A 22996-nucleotide genomic window follows, 5' to 3' on the forward strand; every position below is an offset into this window, starting at 1 on the left:
GTTGTAAGTAAGTAAAGTTTATTTATATAGCATTTTTCACAGACAGAAAAGCGCTGTACAATAATTAAAACACAATATCACCCCCCCCCCCCCCCCACCTCCAGAAAACACTATGTTAAAAACATAATAACATTACCATATTAAAAGAAAAAGAATAAAAATAAAGTCAGAAACCAGAATCCTGTTAAACAGAAAAGTTTTCAACTATTTTTAAATGATGCCACAGAGTCAGCTAAATGGAGCTGGAGTGGTAAACAGTTCCAGAGCTTTGGTGCCACTGCCTAAAAAGCTCTGCCCGCCCTGGTCCTTAGTCTTGTATGTGGGACAACTAAAAGGCTTTGATTTTGTTGTGTGAGAGACTGTTGACTTATTTTTTTTACATTTTTTTTTTTTATGTTTTTAAATGCCTGGATCAATTTTAAATATCGGATTTATATCGGTGTCGGCCGATATCCAAATGTAAAATATCGGTATCGGTATCGGACATAAAAAAGTGGTATCGTGCCATCCCTAATAAGTACATTTATAGATTTAAAAGAATGTTGGCTATGGGCATCTGGGGGGCTCAGTGGAAGGGCAGGTGACCACAGTGCAGATGGTGCAGGTTTGCATCCCGACCTTTCACCATTTTCTGCGTGTCTTCCCCTATTTCTCTCCTCCTGATTTCCTGTCCCTCTTCACTGCTGACTGTCAAATAAAGCTGCAAAAGGCCCCCAAAAATGGCAATCGTGTTGTGTTTCCTTTTAACCAAATCAGAGCATTTGTGGCTTTCTGTTGTCTAATGAGTCACTTAAAATCTTGGTGTTTGAACGGATCTGGACTGTTGGTGAGAGTCAAGGCTTGCACAGCAGATAGAAAGAGAGCGGACCGGGTCTGTTTCACCTACCCTGGACCAGAGCTCCTGACAACAGCTGCACTGCTGCGCGTTTGCTTCAAGTTGTCTGCAATGTAAGGTAACGTTGTTCTGTCAGTTTACCCCAGCTTTGTAAGCGGCTATTATTATTATTTATTCTACACTGAATTATTCTACCACAGTATCTCTGATTTAGGGGGTTAGCAATAGCTTCAAGTGGATCAGTTCTTTACTGGTTTAGATTTTTTTCAAAACATATTACTTTGCAGTCGCACTGCAGTCGTTCATGAGTGAAGTTGCACTAAATGAGGTCAGTTTGGGATTCATGCAGATTATGTTAAAGTTCTAACCAGCATGTTGAGCGCTAGCTAACACCCAAGTGCTCGTTTGTCTTAGTCAGCTAAAATTAAGCAAACTCATATTAGAGTAACAGTAGATTTTAGAAGTGCACAATGAGAGAGAAACTCAACGAAACAAGCAACTCTCTGCCTCACCACTCCTGCCTGCCCACTGTTGTTCACTTAGAGAGATAGGCCATGAAAATATATACTTGTAGACATTAAGTTAATGTTAACTCTGAGGTAGGCTGAGCTGGACTTGGTGCTTTCAGGCCTTGAACATGTCAATCAGACCTCTAATAAACAAGTTTACTGCCAGACTTTGACAAACTTGACAGTTTTATCATCGTTTCTCAGTTGTTCTTATATGTACACATCGCATGGAGAGATAAACTGTGTGTGAGTTCTCTTTATTTCCATTCACAGGATTTCCACCTGCTATCCTGCATCACCTGTGGAATTGGCACACTGAGAAGTCGGCTCCTGTGTCCATGATAATTTAAAAACTGGAAAAAGATGGTTTTGTGCATCACATGTGTATTTCATTTGAATAGAAACACTGTTTAATGTTTGATGTCAGTTTGATTGACTTAAATCTGAAACTGACTCTAATGTGAGTCCTCTGGTGTGCTTTTATTCTGAAAAATAATAATTACAGAATACTAAGTAGAGATGAGTAAACGTTCTCTTGAGAAACACAAAATTTTTGAAAATTGAAATGTCATAATGCAGCTGTGAGTGTTGAGCATTTAACAAATTAAATGTTTAAGTTATTGGTTTAAGTTGTGTGTGTCATATTGTGTGGATACAACGTAAAAGGTTTAAGGCAATCGGTTCCCTCAAATGAACCAACCCGGTCTCACGGCAGTTCGTGCAATAGTCAGGAAATTTAATCTATTGATTCGTGCTCATGAACACGAATTCCCTCTTTTTTTCGTGTTACTCAGCACGACTTCTAACCTGCCCGAAATGCAGTGGGATAAAGTTCGTGCCTCTGAGCACGACTTCTAAGCTGCAGTATAAGCTGAATTTTTTTTTTTTTGCCCCTGTCCCCCACTTTTTTTCTTTTGAACTGGAAGCTCAGAAGCTGAATCATGCCTTTAATTGCGATCCTTTTGACATGAATTTCTCCTTGTTTCATTTAATCTGGGGTGCTGCTTATGGTTGTAACGACGACATTTGTGGGGCTTTTTAGGTCTAAATTTATATTTACATGTTTATGGTTAGTGCTATATTCGGTGTCCAATTTTTTCTTTGAGTTCCGTGGTCTGAAGCCGTTTTTTCTTATGTGTTAAATCCATGAACCAACGATGAATAAATAAATGAACTACAGTACCCATGACCCCCATCGGCCGTGACCATGGTCACGCGTATTCCCGTTGCTGTTCAGGTAAATTGCATGACTGCCAGTTCACCCGCTTCGGATGTTATCAGGTAATTACTGACTTTATTAGCGGTTTTCAGGCCCGTAGATATGGGCCAGCAAGGGCCGTCTGCACCTCGTAGTCAGTCGAGAAGGTAGTTATCGTTCTAACGGAGGATCACTGACAGAGGGATGAAGGACTACAGACGAAGGACTACAGAAGCCATGCTCGCTGACTTCCGGCGGATGCTGCAGTGTTCAGGTAAGAGGATTTCAATGGACAGCGTTTATATAGTGATATTATTAAGCCAGTGAGTATCAATAAGCACTTGAAATTAGATTAATGTGGTGTAAGAGAGCGCTGATATTCCAACTCTGAGATGCATTTGTAGAGGTTTTGCCGTCTTTGAGGCGCTAGCTTAAAGTTTCTGTGCCAATGTTAGCGGATATCGTAGGAAAGCGTTCACTATTTAAACAATGTTATGACAGAAATATGAGCTTCTGGACTTACTAGTTAAGTAAAATGATTATTTTCAGCCACAGATTCCAAATAAATATCCCGATAAGCTTCAGTGCATCCATATTCAATGTCTGATTCATTGTCCTCAGCTTTAAACAGAGATCATCTCTGTGTGTCTGTGCTGAACTGGACTTTTCCCACTTCTCTTTGTTGTGTCTCCGTCTTAACACCAGTATTTTTATGGTTAGGGGAATTTGTTAGTTCTACATGCCAATATTTTTTTTATTCAGGTGTGGGAACAGTGGTTCAGAGGATGCTCTTCAGGAATGTTAAATGAAGGTGGTGAAATCCCTGTGCAAAGATATCTTAGGTCAGATTACTGGACTGATCACATCAGCCTCCTGTGAGGTCTGTCTAAAGAAGACTAACAAAAATTCAGTGTCCTGAGAAGATGGATGAGAGGACAGAAGCACACAAACATGTAGTTGTAGTGAGCTGCCAGTAATTTTAAATGGATTTGTTCCTCTAACTCATGTCTGTCTCTTTATCAGCCCTGTGACACATTGGTGACCTGTCCAGGGTGAACCTGCCTGTGCCTGCTGGGATAGGCTCCAGCCCTCCACCCACACCTTGACAGTCAAATGTGGACAGACTAACTTCTTTCTTAGATTCATTTTATCATCTAGTGTGTTCTTGCATCATTTTAACTTCTAGAGTGTTCTTGGATTTGTGGCATTAATATTAGAGCTAGCCATCTTACTTACAGAATTCCTTCCATGAGCCATAGCCCCTGAGATTATTCCTATATTTATTATATTATCTATATTATTTGAAGAATGCCAGTCACTGTCAGTTTTTTTCTTTTACACTGAAAATTATATTGAGAAGTTAAAGAATCCATTCATCCTCTTTCTTAACTGCTTGCCCAGTTAGTGGAGCTCTGCAGTGTATTCCTGACACAGGGAACTAGGGGGGGGGCACAACCTGGACAGGCTGCCAGTCTGTTGCGATGTGTTAAGCAATGTATTCATATTTAATTGAAAAATTAATCAATGATTTTCAATACATTTATGATGCGTTTTTGATTACTGATTCCAAGATGGCGTTGTGGTGTTTATAGAAATCCTGTTTGGGGTTTTAAATGTTATTTCTGTTTCCTGTTTGAGCAGCTCTGCAGTCAATGTCCAGGTGGGTCAGTGGGAGCAGAAGCCCTCTACTAATGTACAGGCTCTGATCAGCAACATCCAGCAAGACCCATACAGCCTCTACCTGCTGGAGCTTTTTGTTTGCCTGTGACTGGAGAGTCAGATTTCTATTCGGGGGTTGCAGCTCCCTGTGCTGGAGAAACCACTTCACACCTGCAGAGGTCAGTCAGTTTGCAGAGGTCATTAAAACCCTCCCACCCTGACTTTCATGTGGTGGATCTTATATGAAACAGCGATATTTCAGTGGCTACTGCTTATACCACGGCCTAACACACTCTACAGATCTCTGATGGGCTCCTTCAACAAAGGTGTTTAGTAGATGTTGGTCTGCAGTCTGATGCTCATCATCTCCAAAGTTTGCTTCTCCAAATTTCCCCTCTGTGGGACAATAAAGGCTGTTTCTTCTTCTTCTTCTTCTTCTTCTTGTTTATTATTCATTCATACAAAGTAATGTGATATCTAGTAATAGTATAACTGTGTCAACCTGGTGCCCTTCATTTATGAAGAGTAATGTTGGACCCTGTGTATCTGTGTTCTCTGGGCTTTTCTGACTTCTTTTTGCAGGGTCAGAAAACAAAACCACGATGACTGTACATGTTACTTTCTCAGGTGATATGATTGTGAGGAAGCAAAGCTCAGGAAGAAGGAATCCCTGCAGTCCTGTTCTTTCAGCTCCAAGCCTGCTCAGGTCAGTCATAGTTGTAGGACACTATAACGAGCGCAACAACTGAGGTATAAAGTGTTTGATTAGACAGATGGAAAAGGTTTTAATCTTAGGTAACTTCAACATGCCGAGCTCACAGAAACAGGAGAACAAAACTACCCTGATGTTTGTCACCATCAGCCAAGAAGAGCACAATAAATTAATGACAAATGTGACTTTGGCCACAGTTCCACAATAATAATTATGCTCATAATTGATTGTTCCCATATGTAAAATACTTGGAATGGTATAAAAGTCTGCAAAAGGTTTTTTTCCTTCTAACATCTGTAGCATCACCCTTACATAAGTCACGAATATGGGTTATTAGGTTCATAGCTTAATGAGAGTATTACTATTTTTAATATTCAAAGTATCATAAACTACAGTGGAGATAATTCTTGGAAAAATATTATGAGTTATTGCTTGAGCAATCTGTACAAAAACATCTACAGGAAAAAGGGAAAACCGAGCATCGAGAGACGAGACAAACAGTTAATGCTGGGTAGCTGTGGGTACAGACACACGATGAGGGAAAAGTGGGATGTGGAGAAAAACTCAGTGCAGTTCCCAACACCCTAGGCCTATAGTAGTGTAACTAGGGGAGGTGGGGGTGTTCAGGGTCACCTGATCCAGCCCCAACTGTAAGCTTTATCCGAAAGGAAAGTTTTAAACCTAATCTTAAAAAATAGAGAGGGTGTCTGTCTCCTGAATCCAAACTGGGAGCTGGTTTCACAGAAGAGGGGCCTGAAAGAAATTATATCATACTGTGTTCATTCAGAATCAGGAGCTGCTGCACCACCCAACATCTCACTGGTCAGGATTATGAAATGCTGCCACCTGTCCTCTGAACTCCTGTCTGTCTGTTCTACTGTTGAAATGAAGATCTAAAGTTATCTAAACTTGAGCTCTAATCTTTAGTAGTATAATCTTTTAACCTCTATATGTGATTTTCTCCAACTTTCTTTAATCCCAGAGAAAGCAGCAGACAGTTTGAGGGGTTTGGGCTCACAGATGGTGACAGCATGGAGAGACTGTGGTCCTTCCCCTGAAGAACTGCAGGAGTCACAGAGGAGATGACTCCATCTCACTGTCTGGACTTGCTGACTGATGTTCTTCTGCACTGCAGGTGTAGCACAGCACTTACAGGCTGCTAACATCTGAATCTTTGAATAACACAGTAACCAAGCAATACCTGTTACTGTTGTCTAATAAGTGTGTAACTCTTTAATATTATTATTACCTGCTGCCCATTTAGAAGGAGAGTTCTTATAAACATGGAGGAAAAAGATGGAAGAATCTGAGCTGAACTTCCTGTTTCCTGCTACAGATGCTGATTGTGACCTCAGAGGACAGCTGGTCTGCAGAGTTACAAGTGAATCAAGGCAGAGGTCAGTCTGCCTGCAGCTTCAAAGAAAGCATCCAGGTAAAGTGATGTGGATCAGTGGATAACTCTGTCACCACTTTCAAATGAGAGCCTATTAGAGAGAGACAGTCTGAGCCGTTTTAGCCTCACAAGAAGGACAAAAATGAAGATCCAACTTTGACCATAATACAAACTAATCACTGCTGTGTGTTTTCAGACTCAGATGGGCAGGATCTCAGCATCAGACTGTCCAAACAGGCTCCAGCTTCAACAGCAGACTGAGACAGAAACAAGAGAAAACAGCAGCTTCAGTGGGCTCCACAGGTGAGCGTGTTCCTGCACCAATCAGCATCTGTTCTCTGTCAGTCTGTGTGCTTTAATAAATGTAGTATTGTAACCTAATCATAGTAACCATGCAGCAGTCACTCAAAACTTCTACTTTCTAACTGCCTGGCTGCTGCCTGCCAGTCATTTTAGTAACCACGTGGTAACAGGCCTGAACCTCTGCTTCCTTTATTCCCCTCAAGGTCAAAGGTGACATTTCAAGGGGTCTTCAAAGAAGAAGGGACTGATGTCATGCATCAATCACAGCGATTATGAAGATGACAACGAGAGCAGCTACAACTGTAAAAGTCTGACCACGACTGTTTTGCTGCTTCCTGATTATTAATGAATGTTTGTGTCTTTTGTCATTAATTCTTTTGCCGTCATTTGTTACAAAAAAAATTCACCAAACTCAGTTTGTGTTATTTAATTTTTACAGGCTACACTCACTGCACACAAGAAAACATTCATTTTAACCACTGATGACTCAGTGACTTTATAAAAGCTTTTAGTAGTCCAGCCTTTGACTATTAACACTTACCATATTGTACCTGTACAGCATGGTTTTGTACATGTATGAAATTTCTTTAATGTTGAAGTCATTTCCTGATTTAGTTTGTAATCTTTGTTGGTTTTCTCTACTTTGAAACTGATTGTGAGTCAGTGTGTAACCTCACCTGCTTCCCTTTGTTCCACATGACTTTAAGTTTTTTGATTTCTGTTTATTTAAATTTCCATTTCATTTTGATCTGTGTTGTGTGACCCTTGCAGACTGGTTTGTGGACTGCTTGCCTCGCTGTGTGTAACCATTGCCTGTTTTTGACTAAAGATTTGGATTTTTGACTTTTACCCCGTCTCTGTGTGTCCTTCGAGTCCTCTTCCTCTGAGTGAGGCACATACACATGTTTGAATTCAATAAGTGATTATAGTTTGGACTGTTAGGATAATAACAGTTTTTATTATTGAGTTATTACCTTTCAAACATACATGAGGTCAAATTATAAAGTTCTATATAAAGCAGGAGCTGTGAAAAAATCCTTCTGGCATTATACACAATATGATATTAATAAAGTATGAAATCTTAAATAAAATACTAGAAAAATGTGCTCTTATGCTGTTGATAATACTGTCAGTCAAATTCATGTACAATTTTTATTGTTTTTACATAAAAGTTCAACTGGATTAGAGGTGGTGACCATAAGCATACCAAAAAAAAAAATTGACAATTTACAAAATAACATGAATTAATGGTCTAAGTCATCATAAATAATGAGCCTAATCCTCTCATCAGTGTCACATTGTTCTTCCAAGTCTTCACAATGTTAAGCTTTTTGTTTGTTTATATTTTCAGTTTATTTTATAATCAATACTGCAACCAAATCTACTCTCCTTCTCAAACTACTAATACTGGCAGTCCAGGGTGTCATTGTATGCTGAGCTAGGGTTAGGGTTAGTAATTCAGACTAAATGTCATCCATATTACCTTTGCTGAATCCAGCAAATATGTAGGAAATTGCATAAGAAGTGGAATATTATTTAATATCCATATTGATTATCAGTCTTCATTTCCACCATTGATCCACCCAGGGTCTTGGTGGGGATGGGCTCTATCCTGGGTTCCTTGGGTGAAAGTTATGTTGCACCCTGCAGGTCTGCAGCCCATCAGTCATATCTAACATTTGGTTCGAGATTATAAATCAAACTAAACTCAAAGCAGGCTCCTTGCATGGAAATGATGAGCCGACTGTGATCATTCTTTGACTCTCCTCCACCTGCTTCATCAAACCTCAGCAGTAAACATATATGAAGGCAGCAGCTGACACAGTAACAGTGAGCGCAGTGCACTGTGCAGTCTAAACTCTGCTCTGATTAATTATATGAATGTACAGCGAGTCAATCAGGATTGTGAAACGTCAGCTGCAGACCCCCCAGTCTCCATCATCAGATCAATGCCCGGTTCATTTTCCATTTTATAAACAATACTTTAGAGGTTTTCGTGAAGTCACACTGTGACAGTGACGTGCATTAGTGTGTGTCATCAGTGGCTATAAAAGGCCTTTTCTTAAAGGATAAAGTGGTGTTTGAGCCACAGTTACGGCGGAGCGGCGGCTCTTTGAAATGGGACGCAGCCTTCCTGCGGCAGACAGCTAGCAGCAGGAACCGGACGCGCCAGGTTAGCCTAAGAAGCTACGGAGGCGTCCGTGACAACCACCATAGAAACAGCCTTTTAAGACCGTTTTAAAAACATCCTCAGAGTTCAAACGAGCAAAAATATATGATTTGAAACAGTTACAGCTGCAGAGCTGTGGCGGCTTCTTTAAACATTGTTTACATAGATGATCATGAATGATACGATGTAGCTAGCAGTGAATGAGGTGACGTCATTGTGTGCGCATTTCACAGCTGTCTGTCTCAGTCTGTTGTTGATATTACTCCAATTAACATGTGTTTACTTTCTCTGGACCATCTCAGCTCCACCGTTACAATTTCAGCCTACAAAATGATTTAAATATGAACATACACTCTAACATCAGTGCGCTTTATGAAGTCCAATCCTTAAAATAAATATTATATTTGTAAACATTCATGTCTCTGAAATAAGTACAGCTGTTCATGTTTGTCATTACCATTTTATTTGTTTAGAGAATTGTGAACTTCACATTGTGTATCTAATCAGAGTCTCAGCAACCTTCAGTCAGAGACTGAGACTGGATCAGAGCTTTAACCTCTGCAGAGTCACAGACAGACACAAACCTTCCAAATCACACACAAGCAGCCCAGTCTCATCATTTTTGGATGCCTCTACGGTACACTACACTGTGATCAATATATTAAAAATTATAAATGAAAAGATAACATTCACATAAAGCTGTTTGAAAGTAAAATTAATAGGTACTTTCCAATAATATTTTTAAGGATCTCTGTCAGAGACCAGACAGAGCCATGACTCTCAAGAACCAGAGACTGAAATATGGAAAAAAAAATCCCTATGAGAAATAAATGTGTAACAGTAAATATTTTGTCCAGTGGAAAATAAACGTTTTGAATCAAAAGCTTGGGATATCATCAAACCAGAAAAATAGAACTCATTTTTTTCTTTAATAACACACCTTAGCATGTAGTAATGTCACACATTTCCAAACAACAATACATAGATTTTGTTCAATGTTTTGATTGTGGCAGTGAAAACACATGTTGCTGTGTGAGTGTGACTGGCAGCCTGTGCACTGAGACCATGAAGCCCACTTCTCTGAAGCAGCTTCTTCTTCTTCTTGAAATCTACCAAAAGGAGAAAGAAGAACATCTGAGGTGAAACAAGTCAGGACAAATGATTAAATTATATATAGTAGTTAAATACAGCCTCTCAGGTAGCTTTGTGTTGATTTTAGCTCACTGCTCCTGTCTGTGGACCCGTGGTTTTTATGTTTGTAACCATTTAACTTCCATTCATCTATTTAACTCAGGGAGGAGAAATGTCAGGTTGGTGCAGGCTGGTGAGTTTAGGAGGGAGGTGCATTTGGTTCTCTGTTGTCATTATCTGAAAGATTTGGTTCACCCTGTGGCTGGGCTGTATCTGGGGTTATGCTGGACCTGTCACACTTAGCAAGTTTCCCAGGTTGGTGTTTATGGTTTAGAACTTCTAGCTCTGGAGCAGCATCTGTGGCTGTGTAGGGTGCTGTTGGTTTTTGCTGTTTCTCCAGATCTGTGTTGGAAATTAGGTTATTGATCTCAGTGCATTCCTAAACAGGCTGAACAAGGTTATATATCGTCACCCTCCTAAAAAAATGGTCAAAGACATTTTTAAAATTTTATTTTTGTCTAAATTAAATTTTCAACATTCGGTTCAGTTTTTTGTGTTTTCTGAAAAGCCTGAAAAAATAAAGTAGACCATAATTTTGGGAGGGTGACGACATGTTTCATGGCTAAATAACATAACTGCTGCAGTCTGATGGTGTCAGCAAGATCTGAAGCAGTGGGTGACGAGGAAGAGGTGTTCTGGACCTCACAACAGCTGTTTATTCGTGTTCCACAATCACTACCTTTAAAATGGCCGGGATGAGAAAAATGGCTGCCGGGATGACACGCAATGTGGCTGGCTCTGTGTGGATGCCTCAAAAATCCTTTAATAACATCGAAAGGAATCGGCTTTTGCCTTTAACTGGTCTTTTCTTTTCTTTTTTGTGTTTTTCTTTATCTGTATGTCATACTGGTCTGGAAAAAAGGGATAACCAAATCCTGTGCCCAGCACAGGCGAGTCAGCATGTCCTTTTCACTATATTATTGGATAATGGTCATGCCAGACTCACCTCACCCTCAGGTAAACATGGACAGTTGGATGATACTAAACTAGTTCATGTTTTAATAATACTTCTTTTGGCTGGAGACATTGAAGTAAATCCGGGGCCACAGCCAGCTGGCCCGCGGCCGCTGCTGTTTGGATTACCAACGTTGCTATTTGGGCTGCCATCGAAACTGCCTTGGTCTGTTCCTGTGCCTCGTCCGTTTCCTCTGCTGCTCCCCGGGCCTGTTTCTGGTCTTCCGCCGCTGCTCCCTGGGCCTGTTGCTGGATTTCGGCCGCTGCTCCCCGGGCCTGTTCCTGGTCTTCCCTTGCTGCTCCCCGGGCCTGTTCCTGGTCTTTTGCCGCTGCTCCCCGGGCCTGTTTCGGGGCTGGCGCCGCTGCTCCGCGGGCCTGTTTCGGGGCTGGCGCCGCTGCTCCCCGGGCCTGTTTCGGGGCTGGCGCCGCTGCTTCCCGGGCCTGCTTCTGGGTTTTCGCCGGTTTGCGCCGGGCCGGCTTCCGGTTTATCATCGCTGCTTCCCGGTCTGGCTCCTGGGCTGACTCCGCCGCTCCCTGGTCTGGCTCCTGGGCTGACTCCGATGCTCCCTGGTCTGGTATCTGGGCTGACACCGCTGCTCCCCGGGTTTGCTCCTGAGCTTTCACCGTTGCGACCTGTGCCAGCTCCTGGGTTGCCTTTGCTGCTCCCCGGGCTTGTTGACTGTTCTGATGATCTCCAGCAGTCCCATCCAAAAAGGTACAGGAATCCAGTTCTTAAACGGCATAGATCTACTAAAATATTCCGGACATTAAACCAGGCTAAGGTTGTCTGGGACCCGTTATCAAAAATAAAGGGATTATTTGGCGGGCACTTGAATATCCGCAGTATGAGGCCAAAACGTGATTAGCTGGAACACCTGCTCTGTAATTCCAACATTGACTTTTTAGGACTTTCAGAGACGTGGCTGTCCCACTCTTCCCCAGAGGCTGTAGTAAATATGCCCGGTTATAATGTATTTAGGAAGGACAGAGAAAGTGGGAAGGGTGGGGGAGTATTAATATATGTTAGAAATACTCTTAAGTGTACAATGATTGAATGGCCAAGTGAAATAGTTTTGGAATGTGTTGGTGTAGAGATATCACTTTCTGAAACAATGTCTTTTATAATAGTATGTATGTATAGAAAGCCCACAGCAAAAAATGATTTCTATGATCAACTTAGGATTCTTCTTGATCATTGTGATAAATTTAAAGAAATTATTTTACTGGGTGATTTTAATATTAATTGGAATGTAAAGAAAGAACGAACAAATCTTAAACGAATTACTGATTATTTTAATTTAACACAAATAATAGAAAACCCAACTAGATTAACAAATCATTCTGAAACTCTCATAGATCTTTTATTTACAAATCATGCTGAGAGGATTCTTAAAACATATAATCTCATTACAGGTCTTTCTGATCATAATATTGTACTTTTCTCCCGCAAATTAAGTAAAAAACGATTCAATACCGCTAATTTTAATAATCATCATAAATTTATTCCAAAACATTCACATTCAAATCTTGAAGATATTATAAACGAAGTAAATTGGCCCAAATTGTTTTTGGAAGATAATATTGAACTCAACTCTCAAATATTTAATTCAAAAATCACAGAACTTATGGAACCTTTTCTTAAAAGAGGAAAAGAAAATATAAGGAAAAAACAACTGCCATGGCTAAATAACTACTGTAAAAAACTTATGAAAGAAAGAGACATTTTGCTTAAAACCTCTTTGAAAACTGGGTTGACTGTTGATAGGCAAAGATTTACTTCCATGAGGAATAAAACTACTAATGCATTACGTAAAGCCAAAGCAAATTTCTTTCTGGATGTAATCAAAGGTGCTAATGGAAATGTCAAAATCATATGGCAAAACATAAATAAACTGATAGGTAAGGAACATAAAATGATCAATGATAGATTGGAAATAAAAGTTAATAACAAGTTGTTGATTAATCCAAAAGAATTAGCAACTGAGTTCAATAACTTTTTCATTAAGTCTATTGATGAAATAAGACATATGTTTAGTCAGTCAGAGATAGTTTGCAATTCTAATGACTCTGGACAGCCTCTTTTTAGATTAGATCAAATTACAGATATGGAAGTCGCTAGTATAATTCAATCAATGAGGGCTTCAAAAACTAAAGATGCATACGGGCTTGACACACACTTTTTAAAAACACACAAAGATGCACTGGTTTGTCCAATAACACATCTGATAAATTTATCCATCAGAATGGCAACAGTCCCAGCAAGTTGGAAGGCTGCCATAGTCTCACCAATTTTTAAATCAGGAGACAAATCAAATATTTCTAACTATCGTCCCATTAGCATCCTCCCTGTTGTTTCTAAGGTTGCAGAAAAATGGATTGCCAAGCTGCTGAACAAACATCTCAGCCACCATTCTCTTCTGCACCCCATGCAGTTCGGGTTTCGCCAGCATCATTCCACAGAGACGGCAAATTGTGTCCTTATAGAAACAGTGAAATCCCTGCTCGATAAAACCACCTGTGTTGGTGCAGTCTTTCTAGATTTAAAGAAGGCATTTGATACAGTGGACCATCAGGTCCTTCTGTCCAAACTGACTTATTTTAACTTTGCCGAAGATGCATTAGCTTGGTTTCAATCTTATTTATCCAACAGGAGACAGTCTGTGTCTGTCAGGGGCACAATGTCGTCATACCTTGACTGTCCAGCAGGGGTTCCCCAGGGCTCTATTTTGGGACCAGTTCTGTTTTCTTTGTATATAAATGATTTGCCTAACGTGTGTCAAAGTGTCCACTTCCAAATGTATGCTGATGATGCTGTTATTTTTACACCTGCCAAAAGTCCACAGGAAGCATCTTCAATCCTCACATTAGCCTTGGAGAATATACAACACTGGCTCCTTCAGTCCTCCTTACTGCTGAATAAGAAAAAAACAGTTACAATGATGTTTACAAAAAAACCTATAAAACTGGAGCGGTCTAGTGTGTTCCTGGGGGGCGAAGAGCTTGATCTTGTGCAGGATTTCAGGTACCTTGGGGTCACACTGGATCCCACACTGTCTTTTAAAAAACATATAAAACTTACAGCAAGCATAATTAAATTTAATTTAAATAACTTCAAACAAATTAGACCATCAATGACAATTATTTCAGCTAAGGTTTTTCTACATTCAATGATATTATCACATATAGATTATTGCATTACATCTTGGTCACTCACTGGAGATACGTCCTTAAAACCAATAGAAATATTATTTAAAAAGGCTATAAAAATCCTTGATCAAAAGCCCTTATCATATCATCAGTGTAATATTTTGGAAAAATACAATATGCTCAATTTTGAAAATTTTATTAAATTTAAAAATAGCTGCTTGATCTATAAAGTTCTTCATGGACTAGCTCCAGTTCCACTTTCAACATACATTAAATCAAGAACTGACCGAGGTTTTGGCACCAGAGCCTCTTCCAGAGGAGACCTTGAGATCCCCCGTAGAAAAACAACCTTTGGACAAACGGTTCTGTCAGTCAGAGGGGGTCATTTCTGGAATACTGTACCGACTAACATCAGAGAATGCTCCACTTACAGTACTTTTAAAAAGCACCTTAAGCAGTTCATTAAAAGTTCCCAGACATGTTCGCACTTTCACTAATTTTTTTTTTTTTTTTTCTCCTTTTTTCTTTTTCCATTTGTATATTGTTTTAATGTTTGTCAATGTGTTGTCTTTTACTACTATTGTATATTCATGACGTTTTCTGTTGTTTGTCCTTCTGCTTAGGGACTACAGATGCAAATTAGCAAATATGCTATAATCTGGCTCATTTACAATCTGTACTAAGTATTGATTGTTTTATTAATGTGCATTGTCCCAAATAAATAAAATTAAATTAAAATTTGAAGAGATCGCTCAGTCTACAGTCAGCACAACGGCTACATTAGTGGCTGTTCGTGCTTCAGGTTCACAGCAGATGGAAGGAAACTCAGAGAACACAAAACATCTCTTCCAAATCTGGGATCTCAATTACAAATATGTTCTTATTAAACTGTCACTGGTTAGTGCAAATGGCTCACCAGGACATACAAACCTTTGAAACAAAATCACTGCACCTCATATGCAGAGCAATGATCAGAATATCAAACTTGTAAAAGCTGTTTAACTTTTCTCTTTGTGTTAAATATCAACAGCAGACAGCTTGGACTGTAAGCATTAAGCACAATAAAAACTGAGAACTGTCACTCCAAATGTCTCATGATAACAGGAAAAAATACCGTTTCATTCGGTGGCCTCAAATATTTCTTCTTCGACTTCTTCTGAAGGCCGTCTGCAATAAACAACGACAGAAGAGGATTTGGTCATTTTACTTGCACCATACAGTTTGATGGGGAGGAACAGGCACAGTTATGTATAACTGTCACAACAAGTAATACTCAAGTGAATGTTAAACATGTATTAAAAGAAAAATGATTCAGCTCAGCTCACAAGAAACTGCTGGATACTATTCTGGAAATGCCTAATGAATACAAGGCCACTGTGAGCAATGACAAACCTTTAAACATGATAACCAAAAAGTACACATTAAGTATCATTGCTCACCTTTATTTATGAGAATGTCACTTCTCAAAATGATTGCATGCTGTCAGCTCTCATGGGTGAAGTTTGGCTTTGAGGGTTGGAGAAAAAGCTTTCCAGCACCTTTGGATTTCCAATTCAGTTCTGAAAGAGCAAAGACACAAACTACAATGATGTATGAACTGAACATGTTTGATTGTTGCTGCAGCACAAAACAGGTTTACAAACTGGCAGCTGATATAGCCTGAAGTATTAAAGATGAACCTCCTCTTCCACATAAAAAAAAAAAGATTTAGTGCTTCTATTTGCTGCTCTCAAATCTGCTCCCTCCACTGATAAACAACAACAATGTAAAACATATTAATGAATCAGTAACAAAATGATGGTGTTGAAAGTAAGTAGCCTGATGCTTCTAGATTAGTGACTCCAAAGCAGGCTGAGTCAAAACCTGAGATGGAGTCTGGGTTTGTTTAAAGCTGAGGACAGTGACTCAGTCCCTGCTCACTGACAGGATTCCCAGAGTCTGGAAGCTTCTCCATGATGGGAATGTAATACACTGTAAGTTTCAGCTCATTCTCAGGTGCTGGCAGGTTTCATGGATCCTCAGGTTTGTCACAGAGGATTAAAGGCAGCCAGACTTTGATCAATTCATTTCAGTTTTATGTGTATAGCGCCAAATCACAACAGTCACCTCAAGGCGCTTTGTATTGTAGGTAAAGACCCTACAATAATACAGAGAAAACCCAACAGTCAAAACGACCCCCTATGAGCAGCACTTGGTGACAGTGGGAAGGAAAAACTCCCTTTTAACAAGAAGAAACCTCCAGCAGAACCAGGCTCAGGGAGGGGGGGTCATCTGCTGTGACCGGTTGGGCTGAGGGGAGAGAGACAGGACAAAAGACACACTGTGGAAGAGAGACAGAGATTGATAATAATTAATGATTAAATGCAGAGTGGAGTATAAACAAAGTAAATAAGGTGAATGAAAAGAAACAGTGCATTATGGGAACCCCCCAGCAGACTAGGCCTATAGCAGCATAACTAAGGGAGGGTTCAGGGTCACCTGATCCAGTCCTAACTATAAGCTTGATCATAAAGGAAAGTTTTAAGCCTAATCTTAAAAATAGAGAGGGTGTCTGCCTCCTGAATCCAAGCTGGGAGCTGGTTCCACAGAAGAGGGGCCTGAAGGCTGAAGGCTCTGCCTCCCATTCTACTCTTAAGTATCCGAGGAACCACAAGCAAGCCAGCAGTCTGAAGTATATACAGATTGCTTACTGTTTATACGGTGAATTTAAGAAACTTGCTAATATACTTGGTGTTGGCTCTCACTGCGGTATTGTATCACTTCCTGTTCCTGTTTCGGAGCACAGTGTTTTGCTGTCTGTTAGCTGTTATATCTGTATAACTCGATTTATCTGGATAATAACATATTTTAGTGTAATCTTCACCTACTTTAAATAGCATACTCTTTGCTGAATCACCTGTATTCACATTACTCACTTTATTTGTTTTTAGAAATTCGCTAGCTTAGCTCAGCTAGTAGCTTAGCCCTTAGCCGACTCACTACCAGCATGGCTTCTTCTCCTGTCTCTCCTGCACTTTCCTGCTCTGGGTGTCACATGTTTAGTTACTCCTCGGCCTCCTTTAGCAGTAACGGTACTTGTAATAAATGTAGTCTGTTTGTAGCTCTGGAGGCCAGGCTTTTTGAACTGGAGACTCGGCTCCGCACCCTGGAAAATCCTACATCTAGCCAGGCCCCTGTAGCGGGTGCGGACCATGGTAGCTTAGCCGCCGTTAGCTCCCCCCCAGCAGATCCCGAGCAGCAGGGAAAACAGGCCAGCTGGGTGACGGTGAGGAGGAAGCGTAGTCCTAAGCAGAAGCCCCGGGTACACCACCAACCTGTTCACGTCTCTAACCGTTTTTCTCCACTCGGCGACACACCCGCCGAGGAACAAACTCTGGTTATTGGTGACTCTGTTTTGAGAAACGTGAAGCTAGAGACACCGGCGACCATAGTCAAATGTCTTCCAGGGGCCAGAGCAGGCGACATTCATGGAAATTTGAAACTGCTGGCTAAGGCTAATCGTAGATTTGGTAAGATCGTTATTCACGTCGGCAGTAATGACACCCGGTTACGCCAATCGGAGGTCACTAAAATTAATATTGACTCGGTGTGTAACTTTGCAAAAACGATGTCGGACTCTGTAGTTTTCTCTGGGCCCCTCCCCAATCAGACCAGGAGCGACATGTTTAGCCGCATGTTCTCCTTGAATCGCTGGCTGTCTGAGTGGTGTCCAAAAATGACGTGGGCTTCATAGATAATTGGCAAAGTTTCTGGGGAAAACCTGGTCTTGTTAGGAGAGACGGCATCCATCCCACTTTGGATGGAGCAGCTCTCATTTCTAGAAATCTGGCCAAATTTATTAACCCTCCTAAAAACTGACTACCCAGGGTTGAGACCAGGAAGCAGAGTTGCAGTCTTACACGCCTCTCTGCCGCTTCTCTCCTCCTGCCATCCCCCCAAAACCCCATCCCCATAGAGTCGGTGCCTGCTCCCAGACCACCAAACACCAAAGCTAAAATCAGCAAAAAGCTATTTAAGCATAAAAATTCAAAAACAATAAATAATACAGCTTCATCAACTGCACCAAAGAATAAAACAATTAAATGTGGATTGTTAAACATTAGGTCTCTCTCTTCCAAGTCCCTATTAGTAAATGATTTAATAATTGATCAACGTATTGATTTATTCTGCCTTACAGAAACCTGGTTACAGCAGGATGAATATGTTAGTTTAAATGAATCAACACCCCCGAGTCACAGTAACTGTCAGAATGCTCGAAGCACAGGTCGAGGAGGAGGATTAGCTGCAATCTTCAATTCCAGCTTATTAATTAATCAGAGACCCAGACAAAGTTTTCATTCTTTTGAAAGCCTGACTCTTAGTCTTGTCCATCCTAATTGGGAAAATCAAAAAGCTGTTTTATTTGTTATTATCTATCGTCCACCTGGTCCCTACTCAGAGTTTCTGTCTGATTTCTCAAACTTTTTATCTGATTTAGTGCTCAGTTCAGATAAAATAATTATAGTGGGTGATTTTAACATCCATGTAGATGCTGAGAATGACAGCCTCAACACTGCATTTAATCTATTGTTAGATTCAATTGGCTTCTCTCAAATGTAAAGGAGCCCACCCACCACTTTAATCATACTCTGGATCTTGTCCTAACATATGGCATAGAAACTGAAGACTTAACAGTATTCCCTGAAAGCCCCCTCCTGTCTGATCATTTCTTAGTAACATTTACATTTACTTTAATGGATTACACAGCAGTGGGGAATAAGTTTTATTACAGTAGAAGTCTTTCTGAAAGTGCTGTAACTAAGTTTAAGGATCTAATTCCTTCATTGTTATGCTCTTCAGTGCCATGTGCCAACACAGTGCAGAGCAGCTACCTAAACTCTGCTCCCAGTGAGGTTGATTATCTCGTCAATAGTTTTACATCCTCACTGCGTATAGCTTTGGATACTGTGGCTCCTCTGAAAAGGAAAGCTTCAAATCAGAAGTGCCTGACTCCGTGGTATAATTCACAAACGCACAGCTTAAAGCAGATAACCCGAAAGCTGGAGAGGGAATGGCGTCTCACTAAATTAGAAGATGCTCATTTAGCCTGGAAAAAGAGTTTGTTGCTCTATAAAAAAGCCCTCCGTAAAGCTAGGACATCTTACTATTCATCATTAATTGAAGAAAATAAGAACAACCCCAGGTTTCTTTTCAGCACTGTAGCCAGGCTGACAAAGAGTCAGAGCTCTGTAGAGCCGAGTATTCCTTTCACGTTAACTAGTAGTGACTTCATGGATTTCTTTACAAATAAAATTTTAGACATTCGAGAAAAAATTATTCATAACCATCTCAAAGATTATTCTTCATGTTCAGCTGCTTTCAGCACTGCTGGTATTTGTTTAGACTCTTTTGCTCCAGTTGATCTTTCAGAGTTAACTTCAATAGTTACTTCCTCCAAACCAGCAACATGTTTGTTAGATCCCATTCCTACTAGACTGTTCAAAGAAGTCTTTCCAATTATTGATGCTTCAATCTTAAAAATGATCAATCAGTCTTTATTAGTTGGCTATGTACCACAGACCTTCAAGGTGGCTGTAATTAAACCTCTGCTTAAAAAGCCATCACTTGACCCAGCTGTCTTAGCTAATTATAGGCCAATCTCTAACCTTCCTTTTCTCTCAAAGATTCTTGAAAAAGTAGTTGTAAAACAGCTAACTGATCATCTGCAGAGGAACGGTTTATTTGAAGAGTTTCAGTCAGGTTTCAGAATTCATCACAGTACAGAAACAGCATTAGTGAAGGTTACAAATGATCTTCTTAGAGCCTCTGACAGTGGACTCATCTCTGTTCTTGTCCTGTTGGACCTCAGTGCAGCTTTTGATACTGTTGACCATAACATTTTATTACAGAGATTAGAGCTTGCTATAGGTATTAAAGGTACTGCACTGCAGTGGTTTGAATCATATTTATCTCATAGACTCCAATTTGTTCATGTAAATGGGGAGTCTTCTTCACACACTAAGGTTAATTATGGAGTTCCACAGGGTTCTGTGCTAGGACCAATTTTATTTACATTATACATGCTTCCCTTAGGCAGTATTATTAGAAAGCACTGCATCAATTTTCATTGTTATGCAGATGATACTCAGCTTTACCTATCAATGAAGCCAGATGACACACATCAATTAATTAAACTGCAGGAATGTCTTAAAGACATTAAGGCCTGGATGACCTCTAATTTCCTGCTTCTAAATTCAGATAAAACTGAAATTCTTGTTCTCGGCCCCACAAATCTTAGAAACATGGTGTCTAACCAGATACTTACTCTGGATGGCATTACTTTGGCCTCCAGTAACACTGTGAGAAATCTTGGAGTCATTTTTGACCAGGATATGTCCTTCAATGCACATATTAAACAAATATGTAGGACCGCTTTTTTGCATTTGCGCAATATTTCTAAAATTAGAAACATCCTTTCTCAGAGTGATGCTGAAAAGCTCATTCATGCATTTATTACTTCTAGGCTGGATTATTGTAATTCATTATTATCAGGCTGTCCTAAAAGCTTTCTGAAAAGCCTTCAGCTGATCCAAAATGCTGCAGCTAGAGTACTGACAGGGACTAGAAAGAGAGAGCATATTTCTCCCATATTGGCTTCTCTTCATTGGCTCCCTGTTAAATCTAGAATAGAATTTAAAATTCTTCTCCTCACATACAAGGTCTTGAATAATCAGGCACCATCTTATCTCAAAGACCTCATAGTACCATATCACCCCAACAGAGCACTTCGCTCTCAGACTGCTGGCTTACTTGTGGTTCCTAGGATACTTAAGAGTAGAATGGGAGGCAGAGCCTTCAGCTTTCAGGCGCCTCTTCTGTGGAACCAGCTTCCAGCTTGGATTCGGGAGACAGACACCCTCTCTATTTTTAAGATTAGGCTTAAAACTTTCCTTTATGATCAAGCTTATAGTTAGGGCTGGATCAGGTGACCCTGAACCATCCCTTAGTTATGCTGCTATAGGCCTAGGCTGCTGGGGGGTTCACATAATGCACTGTTTCTCATTCACCTTATTTACTTTGTTTATACTCCGCTCTGCATTTAATCATTAATTGATATTAATCTCTGGCTCTCTTCCACAGCATGTCTTTTCTCTCCCCTCAGCCCAACCGGTCGCGGCAGATGACTGCCCCTCCCTGAGCCTGGTTCTGCTGGAGGTTTCTTCCTGTTAAAAGGGAGTTTTTCCTTTCCACTGTCGCCAAGTGCTTGCTCATAGGGGGTCGTTTTGACTGTTGGGTTTTCTCTGTATTATTGTAGGGTCTTTACCCACAATACAAAGCGCCTTGAGGCGACAGTTTGTTGTGATTTGGCGCTATATAAATAAAATTGAATTGAAATTGAATTGAATTGAATATAAGGTTTGTTTACAGTGAATATAAAGAAATCACGGGAATCTCCCCAGCAGTCTAGGCCTATAGCAGCATAACTAAGAGAGGCTTCGGGGTCACCTGATCCAGCAACTGTGTTCAGACAAGTATTTTATTTTACATTGTGATAACCCTGGGTCAGTTCAATGCAGATTAAATGAAGCATTGTACTTGCAGACATTGAATATGGATGCACTGAAGCTCATCGGGATATTTATTTGGAATCTGTGGCTGAAAATAATCATTTTACTTAACTAGTAAGTCCAGAAGCTCATATTTCTGTCATAACATTGTTTAAATAGTGAACGCTTTCCTACGATATCCGCTAACATTGGCACAGAAACTTTAAGCTAGCGCCTCAAAGACGGCAAAATCTCTACAAATGCATCTCAGAGTTGGAATATCAGCGCTCTCTTACACCACATTAATCTAATTTCAAGTGCTTATTGATACTCACTGGCTTAATAATATCACTATATAAACGCTGTCCATTGAAATCCTCTTACCTGAACACTGCAGCATCCGCCGGAAGTCAGCGAGCATGGCTTCTGTAGTCCTTCGTCTGTAGTCCTTCATCCCTCTGTCAGTGATCCTCCGTTAGAACGATAACTACCTTCTCGACTGACTACGAGGTGCAGACGGCCCTTGCTGGCCCATATCTACGGGCCTGAAAACCGCTAATAAAGTCAGTAATGACCTGATAACATCCGAAGCGGGTGAACTGGCAGTCATGCAATTTACCTGAACAGCAACGGGAATACGCGTGACCATGGTCACGGCCGATGGGGGTCATGGGTACTGTAGTTCATTTATTTATTCATCGTTGGTTCATGGATTTAACACATAAGAAAAAAACGGCTTCAGACCACGGAACTCAAAGAAAAAAATTGGACACCGAATATAGCACTAACCATAAACATGTAAATATAAATTTAGACCTGAAAAGCCCCACAAATGTCGTCGTTACAACCATAAGCAGCACCCCAGATTAAATGAAACAAGGAGAAATTCATGTCAAAAGGAAATGTGGCGCTTAAGAATCGCAATTAAAGGCATAATTCAGCTTCTGAGCTTCCAGTTCAAAAGAAAAAAAGTGGGGGACAGGGGCAAAAAAAAAAAAAAATTCAGCTTATACTGCAGCTTAGAAGTCGTGCTCAGAGGCACGAACTTTATCCCACTGCATTTCAGGCAGGTTAGAAGTCGTGCTGAGTAACACGAAAAAAAGAGGGAATTCGTGTTCATGAGCACGAATCAATATATTAAATTTCCTGACTATTGCACGAACTGCCGTGAGACCGGGTTGAATGAACTGAGTAACCTCTGCAAAGTTTAAAATTGTCACAGGTACAATCTAATAATTTGCTTTTGTGTAATAAAACAGTAAATTCAACTTAAGTGGTAATATCTGTATGAAAAATGATTAACTTTGTTTAAGTTAAAATGTTTAAGTTAGTCTTAGTTTGAATAAATTCTATTAATGCATTTATAAAAGGTTCAGAAAAATGCTGCATATGAGTGTAA

General features: G+C 40.3%; 1 protein-coding gene and 1 long non-coding RNA gene across 2 annotated transcripts in view; one reads left to right on the forward strand and one right to left on the reverse strand.

Annotated features, from left to right (window-relative positions):
• Positions 1–4004: 4004 nt before the first annotated feature.
• On the forward strand, positions 4005–7400 carry LOC115794649 (uncharacterized). Its single transcript, XR_004021186.1, has 6 exons — positions 4005–4380; positions 4829–4907; positions 5896–6048; positions 6250–6345; positions 6503–6609; positions 6813–7400. It is a non-coding gene; the product is annotated as an uncharacterized LOC115794649 (long non-coding RNA).
• A 3561-nt stretch (positions 7401–10961) lies between these two features.
• Positions 10962–22996, reverse strand: part of LOC115794225 (uncharacterized) — a 38156-nt gene continuing 26121 nt past the window's right edge. The window contains exon 16 of the mRNA XM_030749602.1: positions 10962–11603. Coding sequence (XP_030605462.1) covers positions 10962–11603 — 642 coding nt within the window. The remainder of the gene's footprint in view (positions 11604–22996) is intronic.

This window comes from Archocentrus centrarchus, chromosome 16 (genome assembly GCF_007364275.1).
Source record: "Archocentrus centrarchus isolate MPI-CPG fArcCen1 chromosome 16, fArcCen1, whole genome shotgun sequence".
NCBI classification, from domain to species: domain Eukaryota; kingdom Metazoa; phylum Chordata; class Actinopteri; order Cichliformes; family Cichlidae; genus Archocentrus; species Archocentrus centrarchus.